Source organism: Aulostomus chinensis, chromosome 5 (assembly GCF_037954235.1).
Source record: "Aulostomus chinensis isolate RoL2024-O1b breed Wild chromosome 5, RoL_Achi_v1.0, whole genome shotgun sequence".
Classification (NCBI taxonomy): domain Eukaryota; kingdom Metazoa; phylum Chordata; class Actinopteri; order Syngnathiformes; family Aulostomidae; genus Aulostomus; species Aulostomus chinensis.
Genome location: NC_141324.1, coordinates 7,293,623 through 7,309,585, shown reverse-complemented (window position 1 = coordinate 7,309,585; position 15,963 = coordinate 7,293,623). Strand labels below are relative to the sequence as shown.

Sequence of the window (15,963 nt, the reverse complement as noted above, 5' to 3'; positions counted from 1 at the left end):
GTTAATAAAAGAAAAAAAAAACTACAGACAGCAGCTATAGCTAAAGAGCTGGCTACATCCCATAAGAGACAAAGCTAAGGGGCATTGGAATTAGAATACTGGACTTAGATTTGACAGGTGAATAAAAGTATGAAGAGGAAATCAATGCTAATGCTGCAGAAAGGCACCAACGGCAAATTTTTGCCATAATAGGTCAGTGATGTGTTTACAAGCAACAAGCACGTTCCCCGGTGTTGCATTTATATTTGTATCGGTGAGCTATAGTTTGCCTTAGATTGTAGAAAACAGGAGAGTTTCAATCTGCTTCACAACTGCGACAGATTTAAAACAGGCATGTTTAAAAATACATATTAGTTTTAATGAATCAGATGCATGAAGCTACATACAATCTAGAGGTGCACTCAAGAGCACAGGTCCAGTGGTAGTAGAAGTGAACTGAAAGCCCCTTTGTCACCAGCTAACACTTGCTAACATCTGCCTTTTGTCTGCAGGGTCATTTGACTGGCACTCATGCCAGTCAAATGACCCTGCAGTTAATACAGTTATTTATGAGCTCAGTTCTTGATTTGTGTTGATGTAAATGCACAATACCCACATCGAGGCAGCAAAAGCTTTTCACATCCGTTGCTAACTTCTCCGACTATCTGTCATCTCTGCCATGAATTCAAGCTCATTGGCCTACATCGCTCACACGGGGTTGCGTCTGCAAAACAGATTGGACCACAGGAGAAAGTGGTAAGAAAACCAATCAGTCTTCTCCATGATGTTTTCTGGTGCATTTGTGATGTTTAATATCCATATCAACTTGTCTATCTGTTTAAAAAAAAAAAAGTACATTAATGGGGGGGATGGGTAGTGGAGACAAGGCACTATTTGGTCAAGTAAGAGCCACTCCAGGAATTCAGTGGGTTCCTCCTTGGGTCATGTTTTTCATCAAAATGAAGCATTAATTTTTACAGGAGGATTACATACAAACTATTTACATACAAACCCAACTCAGAAAAAAACGCATCCCCCTTGGCCGCAGTGGTTAGAATAAACACATCCATAATTTTATTGCCCTCTGGCTAAAGGACACAGTATGTTGATTGTGTAGTCTACATGGCAAGGTTCACGCCTGGTCTTTCAGCAATATGCCATCCATTGGCAAAAACCCTCCTATGACTTTTCTACAGGCCAAAGATTTTTAATCTGACCTCAACTTTTCTGCAGTAAGTTATATACATAGGAAACTAATATTACTTTTTCGGTTTTTCCTCTTTTTCTTTGCAATACTGTTTCCACATCTGTGTACATTTGAAACAGACCAATCGTGCTCCTCAGCTTTGGCAGCACAAGTTAGCACCATTTTCAGTGTGATTTTATGAGTCCATTTTTATCTTCACACCACAAGACTTTAGGCCTTGATCCAGATTTTGTGTGACACTGCTCTGACAATTCAAGGAGGGTTCCTAACAATCTGCAGATCCCCGATTGGTGACACCCCATAGGTCATTAAGCCACCTCCTGGAAAGCAATGCAGTGCTAACAAGTGCAGAGAAAGGTTTAATATGGTGTTAGCACTGAGAGGATAGCCCAAAGAGTGTCTCTGTGGTTGGCTCAGTGTTTTTGTTCCCTCCAGATCCAAAACCGAGAATGTAACAGACAGGAAATAGAGCAAGACAGATGAAAACCCTGAAGAACAGCAAACTAGGTCAGGCTTTCTTTTAAGATGCAGGGTTTTGCTTGTAGAAATAATCTCTTTCTGTCACTCGAACATCTATTTGGGTCACAAATGAAATGATAATTGAGGTAATATCTCCAAAACAGCTTCATTGATTACACAATCAAATGTGTTTTATCTGATTTAACAATGCTGGAAGAAAAAGGTTGTGTACATATGAAGGAAGGAAGGAGGGGAGATCAGGCTGTGTTAAACACAAGTGCGTGCACACACGCACACACACACACACACACACACTCACGCACACACACAAACACACACAAACACACACACACACACACACACACACACCCTGTTGGGTGTAGAGGAGAATCAATATGTCTTTGAATGAGGGTCAGAAGGGTTGTCTGCCCTGGGAGAGCTGACAGATTTGCTCTCTTTTGCTCTGCTAAGCCCCTGCCCGCTTCTAACACCCCCAGACACACATACTCACACAAACACACACACACACACACACACACACACAGATGGAAGGAGACATAAACACACACAAAGATGTGACACTTCTTCAGGAGGGCAGAATTCCGAGCATTTTGCCGGGGGGATGTGATATTAGACGTTCCACATCGAAATGAACCCTGCTGTGCACCCCAATGAGTCTGTGTGTGTGTATGTGTGTGTGTGTGTGTGTGTGTGTGTGTATACAAGTGAGGAAGTGGATAAGGCCAGGAGAACATGATATACGTGCACTCTCTGCAGGTGTCTCAACTGAAAACACAACATCAAATTAGATGACAATAAAAAGGAATTAAACCTTAACTCACCTTCTGACTCAAACACAGACACACAGAGACAGAATTATGGACTCTTATTACAGAAAAGGTTAATTTGTTTATTTTTTTATGTTGAAATATTAGCTCTGCTTATCCAACAAATCTGCATCTATGATGCATTTAATGTGAAATACATGTCCAATGGGCTGCACAAAAGAACCAAAGGGGTAGATGGCAGTCTTTCTGTTGACTATTCCTAATCATGCCCTGCTAAAGATGAAACCGAATGGATAAGATGAAGCAAGCAAAGGTGACGAGATGAAATGAAGTGATGATATTTCTTTAAAATACTTTATCTCACAAGCCAATGTGTTACTTATTAAAATGAATTGATAAATATTAATGAATTGTTTCCATGAATTGTTGCATCCTTCATGCAACAATTCATGGAAACAATTCATTAATATTTATAGTAGTATTAGTAGTAGTATTTTATTTTGCTCTGTCTCTCAGTCATCATTTCACTGATGATAAAATCAAGCAGAAGAATGTGTGTGTGAGTGCTTGTTGAAAGTTGTGTGTGTATGTGTGAGTGTGTGTGTGTGTATGTGTGAGTGTGTGTGTGTGTGTGTGTGTGTGTGGGGGGGTAATATTCCCTGTGCATGTGTTAACATACTAAAGCAGCAATTAGTAATCACTCATGTAGCTAATGACATCAATCAATGAGCTTTTAAAACCAGCCATTTAATAATTACAGCCATCAATGGTCACCCATGGATTCATTATTGTTGTGCTCTCCTCTCATAATGCTGTGATCGCTCTCTCTCTCCTTCTCTCTCTCTCTTTCTCTCTCTCTCTTTCTCTTTCTCTCTCTCTCTCTCTCTCTCTCTCTCGTATGTGCAGTTCACTGTCTCAAAAAAGCTCAAGTAGTTTTATGAAGTGTTTAAAGTATAACATACTGTGATTTCTGAGGAAAATAGTACCCTGAAAGGGTACTTGACCCAAAAAGTGTTTTGCCTTTCAACAGCTCACAAATAGGTGTCTTGACCTCAAAGACATTTTTCTGTCTGCATCAGTAAGTCATGCCTTCAGATTTATATATATATTTATATATATAATTTGAAAGTGTCAATAGGAAAGCGAACAGGAGTAGAAAGAAAGAAGGCATGAAGATGGATTGAGGGAAGATGGAGACAAAATCATATCTGAAAGCAGTAATGAAGAACTGAAACAGCAAAGGGGGGTGAAGATGTGTTATTTTTTCATCTTAATTGTGCCCACATCCCATTTTCACTATCAAATTGTGGACTTCATTGAAAACCGATGCTTTGACGCTTTCAGGACTCAGAAGAACAGCTGAGGGATGGAGAAGTTGGGCTATCCAAAAATAAAAGGTGTCACTGACTTCAGTTCAAGAGGATCAAATATAAGATTATGGGAATTAACTGATTTATGCCTCTACTCACTGTCTAAAGCAATTTTTGTATAAAATGCCACTTTCTCTGTTATTTTATTTGTTTTTTTCTAAAGCTGTGCAGTATGTTTGTTTCTTGCAATTTTTAAAAATTTTTATATCACACACACATACATACTGTTTTTATTATAGTACAAAACACTGTGAATATGAGAAAAGCAATTTCTGAAATATTTGGAAAAACCCATAAATTCCATATTTACTTATTTACTACATTTTGTAATCATCATAAAGAATATATAATGACTAAAGAAAGATGACCAAAACAAAGGCGATGTAAATATTGAACAAAAGACAGATACTATCTTTAAATATTCCCAAATCCATCGATTGTGGTGGTGTGAAGATATCATGGTGCATCCCTAATATATGTGAATGAATGTATGAGCTTTATTGTCATTGCAATATATATATATATATACTGTAGACATATATATATATATATATATATATATATATATATATATATATATATATATATATATATATATATATATATATATATATATATATATATATATATATATATATACAAGCAGGGACGATGCTAATCAGATACTCTAACTTGAACGTAGGTGTGGCGATGAGTATGAATGGTTGTCTGTCTCTGTTTTGGCCCTGTGATGGACTGGTGACCTGTCCAGGGTGAACCCCACTAACACTTGCCTAGCCTATCCCAGGAGCCTGAAGGCTGCTGGGATAGGCTCCAGCCCCCCCATGACCCTTAACAGGATAAGAGGTAGAAAATGGATGGATGAACATAGAGAGGTTCTCTTTTCAGTCCTGCAAATAAATTCCCTATATCAATTGCACATATTGAAAATAGGTATTTTTTCTGCTCTGAAATTGGTGTCAGGCTCAAAATCCGGTACAATTTTAGTTTGATTTCTTTATTCTCATCTTTGAACGCAACCATGAAGCCACACACAATCTGATGATAAAGCAACCCTCTGAACACTCTGAAGCTGTCAGAATCTGATTTTGTGTGTGTGTGTGTGTGTGTGTTTGTGAGTGTGTATGTAAGTGTGTGCGTGTATGTGTGATCCTGACCCTAAAATCAGTTTCACTCAGAGAAAATGAAGTGTGTGGCTGATCAGCTGACAACTCCAGGATCTGAATATGAGCTAAAACTGCATGCCATATAGGCGCTGGACTGCACGCGTGTCTTGTATATGTGTGTGTGTGTGAGCTCGTGTGTGGCGTGGATGCACAATTACCAAGCAGGCGCGAATCGATAGGTGCCTGCTGACAGATGGATTAGCACGGTAAACAGATGATACACACACCGCTAAATTATTCATCTGCTGAACAGTGGGCTGGGTTTCCACACATACAGACAGTGACAGGGGAGGGGGGGGGGGGGTAGAAGAATAGACCAAGACAGGGATAGGAGGTGAGTAAGGAAATGAGGGGGGGGGTGAATTTTCTTCTTATGAAATTTATCTGCAGGGATGGGAGATCTCAAACCCGAGTGTGTTTTGCTTGGACAGACTGAATGTGTGTCCACTGGATGCCTTTTAGATATGCAGATCCAACAGGGTCAACATGAAGTGTCTTGAAAGACATTAGAGATACTGAGCACACACACATACACAGACATTGACACATTTATCCTCCTTTATCCCTGTCTTTTTCTGAAGAGCGGACAAATCCGTGATCATCGGCTGTTTATGCCTTTAACAACGCCTACGGCATGAATGCGATTTCACACGCAAGCACATGTTAGAGCAAAATAATTTAAACCTGATGATACCACAGGAGAATTATTTTTGGAGATTAAACATTTAAAAAGTAGGCAACATTTAGGTTTTATCAAAATTTGCAATAAAATGTGATTGAACAGATTTTTGAAGAATAATTATAAAACAAACAAAACCTACAAACTCTGAAGCTACTGTTTTAGTATCTGGGCCAGTCCACTAATAAGTAGTTTACATTCTATTGCATGCAAATAATATAAGCAAGCACACATTCATATACATTTCAGCATGCATATAAAACACCCATTATTGATTTGTTTCACCTTTCAAAGGGACTTTAGAGGCCTCTTGCAGCAGATGCTAAGCTTCGGTCCTCTGGGATTGCTGCAACTTTTATAATTGAGTAAGAAGAAATCAGATGTGATGATGTCGACGTGTTAGGAAAGAAAATATGTAGTTCACTTTTCTTCCTCCTGAAGAGAGCTACAGGTGCAACGGTTTAATAACTCTTGTGACATATAAATGAGGTGTGTGTGTGCGTGCATGAGAGTGTACACTAATTTGGGCCAGTCTAGCTTTGTGAACTGACGGAGCATTAAGACCATCTTATGATCTCGGACCCACAACCCACTGCTCACACATGCACACTCACAGTCACACACACGACAAACTGATCTTTCGCATCACGGCTGCCATCAGCAGGAACCAATCAGAATTGATGAATAATTCAATATTAAAGAGGGTGTGACCACGACAGGGAGGGGCAGGGCCTCTCTGCCAAACTGGTGGGCCTTTTAGAAACTCTGTGTGTGTGTGTGTGTGTGTGTGTGTGTGTGTGTGTGTGTGTGTGTGTGTGTGTGTGTGTGTGTGTGTGTGAGAAAGTGAGAGAAGTACTGAGTGGGAGGGGGGTCTGTCACACTAGACTGCATCCACAAACTGGTTGCAGATTAGATTACTGAGGAGGGGAGGGAAGGGTAGGACAGGGAGGTGAGAGGAAGAGGGATGAGGACAGAATGCAGGAAGGGGGGAAGAGAGGAATGAGTGGAATGAGAATGGGAGAGGATGGAGAGGAACAGAGACAAACTGAGAGAATAATCTTTTAACACATCTGCATTAAGAGGTATCTGAGTGCTTGTGCTCTCCTGAGAAATGAAACCATCTCTGTTTGTGCCAGGAACCAATTGAAGACTCGAAGGGTGAATTGTGTCATTCCACGTTATTTAATCCATATGAGTATCATTTTCAAATTATTGGAAATACTTTTTGTTAATCACACCATGACTTTGAGGATCAGTGCAATTAGTGCATTAATGTTACTCTGCATCTTTCCTGACAAAGGTTAAGCACAAAGGCTGTGGTATGCAATGACCCTAAGTGAGCTGGAGTGTGTCTGAGTGTGCACAATAAAAGCTTAATGTGTGTGGTGTTGCCAGGTGTGCGGTGGTTGTATGAGGCTCAGTGGTGTTTTAACCTAAGTTTTTTCTTTTTTTTTTATTGGACTACGCTGACATCACCAAGGGAACAAAGTGGAATTCCGGAACCAAGACAGAGACCCGGGTCTTAGTTTGTGTGTGAGTAAACAAGAAAGAGGAAGACTGCTTGTGTTGAAGGAATGATGTAGTTTTTAATTTCAAGGTAACTTGTTTGAAGAATTCCCTTGAATGTGTTTTCAACCTGGAAGGTGCTGCATCTAAAAAAAAAAAAATACTACAGCAGTATGCCCATGCAAAGTTTTACTTTTGTCACTTCAACAGGTTTGTTTACTCATTTGAAGAGGTTAAAAAAAAACTTTCTAAGAGTGAAAATAAGGTGAAATGCAAAGTACCATACAGGGAATCCACCCATCTCATCTGCTCTTTTTTATTTGTCTCACACACACACACACACACACACACACACACACACACACACACACACACACACACACACACACACTCACACACACAGACAGAATGATCTGGGTCCAAATGGAGTGGCTGGGCTGACAAAAGGCTCGACAGGAAGCGACTAATCCTTGATCTGCACAGCATGCAACAATAACCATAGATTCACACCATATTACAAACACACATGCACACACACTCACACACACATACACACACCCATACACACACACACACACACACATTGAAAGGCTAATGAAATTCACTCAAAAAAGAGTTTATACTTATAATTTATATAAAATTTAGAATTCAAATGTTTCCACATTAACCTGCAGAAAACAATAAGAAAATTTATTGGATGATATTTGTGGATCAGAAACACATGCAGGCCTCACTGTGGGTGGGCGAGGGCAGCCAGTAGGACCAGCAGAAGTAGAGCAAACACCTGAAACCTGTGTGTGTGGGTCTGTGTCTCTTTGTTTGTGTTAGTGTGTGTGTGTGTGTGTGTGTGTGTGTGTGTCTGTGAGTGTGTGTGCGTGTGTGTCTGTGTGTGTGTCTGTGTGTGTGTGTGTGTGTGTCTGTGTGTCTGTGGGGGGGCACAGTAAAGACTGACAGGGAGGCAACATGAGAGGGACAAGCCTTTTAACATCTGGCTAAGCACTGACAGGAAGACACACACTACCACACACACACAGACACACACAGGCAGGCAGGCAGGCGATTCCTAGTCCTAATTATTAGAACACTCTTACTTAACTTAAACCTGCCACTAGACCGTGACAGGCAGAGATGGAGGGGGAGGGGGGAGAGCAGATTTTTTTAAAATGAGGAGAAGGATGATGTCTCCTTGACGGATTTTTTTAACCCCTCACATGCCACAACAGGGACAGAGAGCAGCACAAGAATGCTGAGATGAAGGGAAACTATGGGAACATAAATAACAAGAGTGATTAACAGGCAATGTTTGCCACTTGCTGAGTCTTAAAACACCTGAGCCCTCCATATATTTGACTGACATGAGGTCTGTGGGAAGTGTTTTGCTGAAATCCCACAGCATCATGTCTTAACGCTCAAGATGGAGATGAAAAAAAAATCAAAACAAATCTTTTTTTCCATTAATCAACATCACTATCATCCACCTCCTTTTGTGAGGGTTCTATTTCTTCCAAGTTATTTTTAAAAAAAAAATTCCACTGTGTCTGTTATGAACTACTCAGACTTTGTGCTGTTTGTGAGAATGAAAACGCATTTGATTTTCGCAGCGGACAAATACAAAAACAATGAAATGAGGAAAATCCAAAAAGAAGAGAAGAAAGGCTAAGAAGAGGATGAATCAAGACCACTCGCTGTGTGAACAGCTGTGTGTGATGCACTTGAAGGGCCAACCCTGAGAGAGTTTTGACTCACGAGTCCTTGGTTATTAGAGTCTAAGTAATTCTTTCAATATATTTGCGTTTTATGACGAAATATATGAATGCCAGTAAGAGGGAATACTACACTATTTCTGCAATATCTATATTAGGCTGTCATAATGTTTCCTCTGTTTTTATTCCACTCTCGCAGATGGGATCTGCATTTCAGCTCAACATCTTCCCTCTGTCCTTCTCTCCTCCTTTCCCACAACCATTACTTTTCTCGTTGCTTTTATCCTGTCTTTTATCTTATTCCGCTCCCTCCCTTCTATTTTCCTTCCCCTGGCTCCTCACTCTTCAATAAAAGAGGTTGTCTTTTCTTTCTTTTTTTGGCCAGGCTAACAAAAAATGCAACTGTTTCAGGGTCTTTTCATCCTGACTTTAAAAGACGCAATTTCTTGTTCTGATACCGTTCTCAAAATGGTACTTTCTCATATCTTCTGCATGAACCAAATTTGCACAGAAGAAAGCAAACAAGAGGAAAAAGGAAAGATGTGGAAGCTGGGTTAGGCATTCGGGGTCAGGTTCAGCGTAATTCTCTCAGCCTTGTAAATGTGGAGAGCAGAGAGAATGTAAACAAACAGACTACAGCTGTCACACACGCATATTGGCCGATGCGCACACTCACAGGAAAGGGAGGGAAAGAGGGAAGGATGGGAAAACAAGGGAGAGATGTAAGGGAGACTGAGAGATAAGTAAGGCAAAGGAAAACAAAGATGATGGAACGTGCTGCAGCACACACATACGTGCAAACCTTCACATTGACACATCATACAAAAACATCAAATCCCCTCCACAAACAAACAAGTTTGCTTGCATTGCCTCTCCAAGGGTGGATTGGTTCAATTGTCAACATTCCCATTAATTCTAATCACGTAGTCCATAGCCTAATTCCATTCTCTCTTCAACACAAAACCCTCTTCTTCTTTGAATCCCTTCATTCTTTTGCTAAAACCTTCAAATGTGAATACAGTAAATGGTAATAGCTTTTACAATAATATGACATGCCTAGTCCTCTTAAGGCATGATGGGGCCTTTATGCGCAGGTTTAGTGGCTGACAGGTTAGCAGGTTTAGTTAACAGCCAACGTGCCTACCGCTGGAGTGGAGGGATTTGGGAAGGCTTAGCATAGAGCAGGCCACTGCTACTTGGAGGCTTGCAGACTGGTATGCAGGGCTTGTTTGTTTCGAATGTATTGTGTGTTGTTTTAGTCTATATTTAAGAGGAAAAGAATCCTATCACATCTGGGTTTAACTTGCATGGCAGGTGATTGGATTGGAATCAGATAAATGGATGAATTCAAGCCAGAGGTGAAAATAGATCTGATCACCAAATCCATTGACAGAGAAGTTAGAAGCCTATATTAAATATATTTCTCCTTGAGTATATTGGCTGGCATATAGTTTTGGGAAATGTTTCAGTATGAATCACATGAACTAAATCAAAATATGTATCATCTGTTCACATTTGAAGATGAAAGTAGATAGAAGAGGGGTGAAAAGTCTGCTATCAAAGAAGGGTAAATGTGCAGACATTTGGATTCTTTCTGTTCTTGAAGATATTTGGGAAGTTGTATTGAGAGTACACTCACACTTTGTGATACATACCAAGCCCAGGCACAGTGCATTTCACTGGCTTCAGCACAGTTGGAAGAGGTGGGCTTTGGCACAGTACACTTGGATCTGCGTGGGCACGTACTGTTGACAGCAGCCAGATGTACAGCCTTTATACATAAAATGAGCAGTAGAAGCAGGAACTCTTCAGATATGACATTAAAATGACCAATGTTGCAGTACCAGTGTATGAGAATATTTTCTGTGCAACTTGTTTCCCACTTTTCACTCGCTCTATAGTAAACAAAGTAGAAGTCCATCCATCCATCCATTTTGTACTGCTTATTTAGTTAAAGGTTGGGGGGGGGGGGGTGGAGCCTATCCCAGCTGGGATTCACCCTGGACTGGTCACCAGTCCATCGCAGGGCCAACACATTTAGACAGATAAGTCTTTGCTCTCAGAGCCACGCCTACGGTCAATTTAGAGTCTGGATTAACCTGGTCCCCTCTTGATGTCTTTGGACTGTGGAAGGAAGCTGGAGTACCAGAGAGAATCCATGCAGGAACAGGGAGAACATGGAGACTCACCCAGAAAGACCCCGTGCTCCAGCCGGGGCTTGAACCCAGAACCTTCTTGCTGTGACACGACAGTGCTGACCACTGCACCATCATGCCACCCACAAGTTGTTTCGAGTGCAAACTTGTCATTTCTCCGTAATGTGTGCCAGTTTTTGTAGAGACCTACACAATGGAGAGTTTGCCCTCCTGTACCATCCCAGTCCTGGAATTAAATGAGAGGTAACCATGCAACTCATTTGTCATTGTACTGTACATATTTTTTAAAAAGCCCACTTTTGATAACAGTGTGACATCCCAAGCACTGTTAGAACATTTTTCACTGTCAGACTGTAAAAAAGCTTCAACTTTATGTGTGAAGAAGCACAAAGGCTGCTAGATAGCTAATGTGTTTGTGAGCCAGCGAAAGCGCTGTTCTCATGGGATTTGACTAAAGTGTTGTTTGTTCTCCACTGGACAGCCAAAACCAGTGAAGGAGAACCCATCATTCTTTTCTATAAGCAGTGCCTCTGCAGTGCACCTACAATTGCATTAGAAGCCTATGGTGAAGGTGGTGGCTATTTGTGCCAAGATTTAACCTGATTAGAGATCCAGTCGTTCCAAAAGGCAGCACAGAAGCTGTGTGGCCATCTCCTATCCATCTCAGGGCTTCCAAATCTGTCGCAATAACTTGACAGTGGCATACAGAAGAAATTCCTCGTTTTGCAAGGAATTTTTGACACCAGTTCCTAGTCATTCAAATCAGACAAATCAGCAGTTTAATGAGACCACAGAGAGTGAGGAGTTTATGTACCCTTTGATATCTTTCTCTTCCTTGTTATTCCCCCCAGCAAGGTGTCACTTTCCCAATTTCCCTCTCTCCATTCCTTCCAACATCCCTCATCTCCTCTGTCAGTCCTGCGTGGTCTTTTTATCGGATCAGTCTCAGGTCGTCGCTTCTGTCTCTCATATGTTCCATCAAGAATATATCCCTCTCTCTCTCTCTCTCTCTCTCTCTCTCTCTCTCTCTCTCTCACACACACACACACACACACACACACACACACACACAGGCCAAATATGAAAAATGGGATGAAAGATTTTTAAAAGAAAGAAAAAATGAAAAGTATTACTAAATCAAAAAATACAGATAATGATAATGATATTGAATAACTTAGACTTTTGCCTTCATTATGCATTATAAAAATGTTTATCTAAGTCCTAATTTGCTGCTAAGGTCTGATGCAGCTTGAAGATGACAGAGCTCATGCTGAGAGCTGTTTGTCTGTCTGCAAGAATGTTTCATGATGATGTGTTTTGTGTTTGGATCTCTAACAACACCTTTGAACCCTTTTCATCTCACACACACACACACACACACATTGGGCCTGCCAAGGTTTTGGGTATGTGGGTAAATCTTTTGGCAGCAAAGCTGCCAGTGTGGAGCTATGATGAATGCTTATGACAAAGAGCATGACCAGTCTCTGTAGCAGTCACTCACTCACAAGCCAACCCACGTATGCAATCTTGTCTTACATTACTTTTTGGGACCCTTCTTGACTCAAAGCCTTAACTTAACCTTTATCACCCCAAGTAAATGCATAACCCAAACCAAATTCTAACTCAAACCCTTCAACACCCCTTAATTAACCATGAGGTCCAGCAATGGCCGCACAAACTATTTTGGATCCCACAAATATGTAAAATAGAGAGAGAGAGAGACACACACACACACACACACACACACACACACACACACACACACACACACACACACACACACACACACCAGATTCCCGGTGCATGAGGGCCAAATGGCATCCCTCCACTGCTGAATGCTAATGTGACCAGTGGAGCTTGCGGGCTTGTGAAACAAGGATTGGGGGAGCCAAGAGAGATGATGACAAGAAAACATAGATGGGATTGTTTATTGGGGTGTGTGATGCCAGTGTGTAAAAATCTGCATTCTTTTCCAAAGTGCAGCAAGTTGTACTTTTTAATTTGAAACTGTGGTTTGGTGTTTAATTCTGTCCAAGTCTTTCTTTTGCAGGTTTAACTATTAATATTTTCAGCAGTAAAATGTGACTAATTCCACAGCACACGATCAGCGAATGGCCCAAACATGGTTCTAAATTGTGCTACAAGGTGCTAAAAGTCTTTGAAAAACATTGAGAATGCATCTAGATGTGTCTCACTTTTGCTCTGTGATAAATCAGCTAAATTTATTTTCCTTCATTTCTGTTGAGCTTATCTTTATTATTATTACTCTTCAACTTCCCATGAGTGCAATATAGAGCAGTCACAAATTGCTACATGTACTTACAGCGTTCGATGCGATCCTCAGGGCTGGAGGATGTCTCTCGATCTGACAGGAGGCCTGATACTGCGAAGATCTTTTTCCCGCTGTCTTCTACTGCCTTCAGTGCACTGCTGGGCGAGCCCCCAGGAGGGATCTGGCCACCGCCAAAGTCATATTCTTTCCCCTCAGCATCCGAGTACCGCAGGTGGGGTGAAGCCTCTGCATCCAGACAGCCTTTGAGACGCTTGGCAGGGGTGAAAGCAGACTGATACCCACCTGGTGCCCCGTCCCGATCTTCAGGAGGTGAAGCGAATGGCCTGAAGGCACCAACTCCACTGTGGTTCAGCATGCTGATTGGTGAGCAGTCTATGTTAGGTGGGGCAAACTGATGGTGGAGGTGGAGGAGAGATGGAGGAAAGTCCCTGTTGGGGAATCCTGGGGGGACAGCACCTTGGCGGTGGTACATTGATGCAAAAGTGTATGAACCATTGTTAAATGGCAAATGGACATCTTTCTCTACAGAAACTGGGACACCAAATGGGCGTGGTTGCTGGCAGGGGATGGAAGCATCACGAGAAGCCTCAGCGGTGGAGGCCAGAACCATGAGGGCTGGGGAAGCCAGGGGATTGGGCAAGTAGGAGGAGCTCTCCATCTTGAAGGCTGCTCTGTGGAGGTCCATGTCTGGATGGAAGAGAGTGGTTGAAGGGACTTACAGAGTAAGAGGAGGAAATAAATTCCTCCCCAGTGAGACTGGAGACAATGCCCAAGACCCTTGAAAAGGGTCTTTAAAAGGAGTCCTGATTTGGGCAGGATAGTTGAGTTTAAAGTTTGACAGCCAATGTTAGTTCAGGCAAGCTTAAACTTAGATAATTTATGTTCAGTGGAACTTAATTCTACTTATGTCTCCAGCCAAACTCTCTTCTGTGCGTACCAGTAAGTGCTGTTTCTTCAGTGCTTCACAGACTTCACAGTATGGACCAATTGAGTCTTGAAGGTGAATTGTTCTTCTTGGGTCAAAAGCAGCCAAAGCCTCCCTCTTGGAGAGCCTTTTGGAAGGTTTGTAGAAGCTGAAGGGTTGTGGGAGGTTGAACATCTGTAGGTTGTCAAAGGTTCCTCATCTTCGAGTTGTCGCCAAACTGCGAGGATACAAAACACAAGTGTTCGTTTTCAGTAGAGGGCACCTGAAAATGTTTTGTTTCAGATTCTAAGGTGGAACAGATAACTTGTAGTAAATGCGGTCTCACCCTCAACAGGTATTTGAGATGGCAATGACCCATAAATCCATCCTGATTATCTGTTTACAATTCACAATGATTGTGCAAAGATCCCTATTGAGTGTGGAGAAGGGGACAGTGTATTTTTGTCAGCAAAGCAATGCTTCAAAGAGATGCTCCAAAAATGTAGGTGTGGTATTCACTGATGTATGTTATTCTCAGTGTTTCGATATGATGAGCTTGTGTAGCTGTTCTTTCAGGCATTTGACCACACCCTTGACTGTAAACAAGCTTCAACTTACTTCTGGGTTTTATGAATCATTACTATGTTGCTGTAGACCAGGGGTGTCCAAACTGGTCAAGTAAGGGCCGGTGTGGCTGCAGGTTTTCATTCTAACCCAGCAAAAGCAACACCTGATCCAACAAATGAGCTGTGTGGACACAGCTTAGTTGATTTAAGGAAAATCAGGTGTTGCTTTTGCTCGGGTGGAATGAAAACCTGCAGCCACACCGGCCCTTACTGGACCAGTTTGAACACCCCTGCTGTAGACAAAGCTTTGCGGTCAAAAGAGGCCTACACTTTGACAGAATTCCTTTTCACATATCTCTCATGGCCTCTGCCATTTTGGAAAGCTTTTCAAAGATCATATTCGTGACTTAAAAGGTGTTAAAAGTCATGCTTTCTGGTGCCCATATGCGCAACATTAATATCTATAATCTAAATTCAAATCCTTTCACACAGCCTATCACATTTATCTAAAATCTCCTCATCTTGTCTCAATGATGGGTTCCTTCAGAGATAAAAGGTGTGGGGTGCTTTTTCAACAGCCAAAGATCAATGTTTTGCCCTCCATCTCTATGTAGTGGAAAGGAGGTGAGCTGAGAAGAAAATGTTTTAATAAAGGAGCTGCTGGAAGCCAAGGCTTGAAGTCAAAGCCTTTAGGGACAGAGTGTTCTTAAGTGACCACTCTCGTTGAAGCCACAAATTCACCACCTCCTGGGAAAAAAATGTCCTCAAGTTGACACTGTTGATCAAATCCTGTAAATCCCTCCCTTTTGACAAAACTCCAAGAACTAGTTCAAAACCCAAACTTCTCACTTCCACAATTTTCTTTCCCCATGCAAAAACCCTTACCCAAACTGTTTTCACATTACCTCTCCCCATTCAGATCTTTGTAGCCCTCCATGTCTCATTCATCTCCTCCCAAATGTCCCCTCCGTGTCCTCCATCCTCCTAATCTACACCCCACCCCCCATCCTCATCTCTTCCTCTCATCTGCCTGTTTCTCCTCCCTCCTCCATCTCAGATCTTGGTCTAAGCTGCTTATTCCTACCATCTCCCAGGATCTTATTGGACCAGAACCACTTGTCTTAAGATAAGGATGCACACTTCTCCCTCACACACGCACTCACACACACTCACACACACACACACAC

General features: G+C 41.7%; 1 protein-coding gene across 4 annotated transcripts in view; it reads right to left on the bottom strand.

Annotated features, from left to right (window-relative positions):
• rnf220a (ring finger protein 220a) overlaps positions 1–15,963 on the bottom strand; it is a 191,710-nt gene that overhangs the window by 163,449 nt on the left and 12,298 nt on the right. For 3 of the 4 annotated variants that reach the window (XM_086202838.1, XM_086202840.1, XM_086202839.1), the window contains exon 2: positions 13,337–14,448. In XM_086202838.1, the coding sequence (XP_086058964.1) occupies positions 13,337–13,991 (655 nt within the window). In that variant the 5' untranslated portion in view covers positions 13,992–14,448. The remainder of the gene's footprint in view (positions 1–13,336; positions 14,449–15,963) is intronic. The other variant, XM_086202837.1, reaches the window with a different exon arrangement.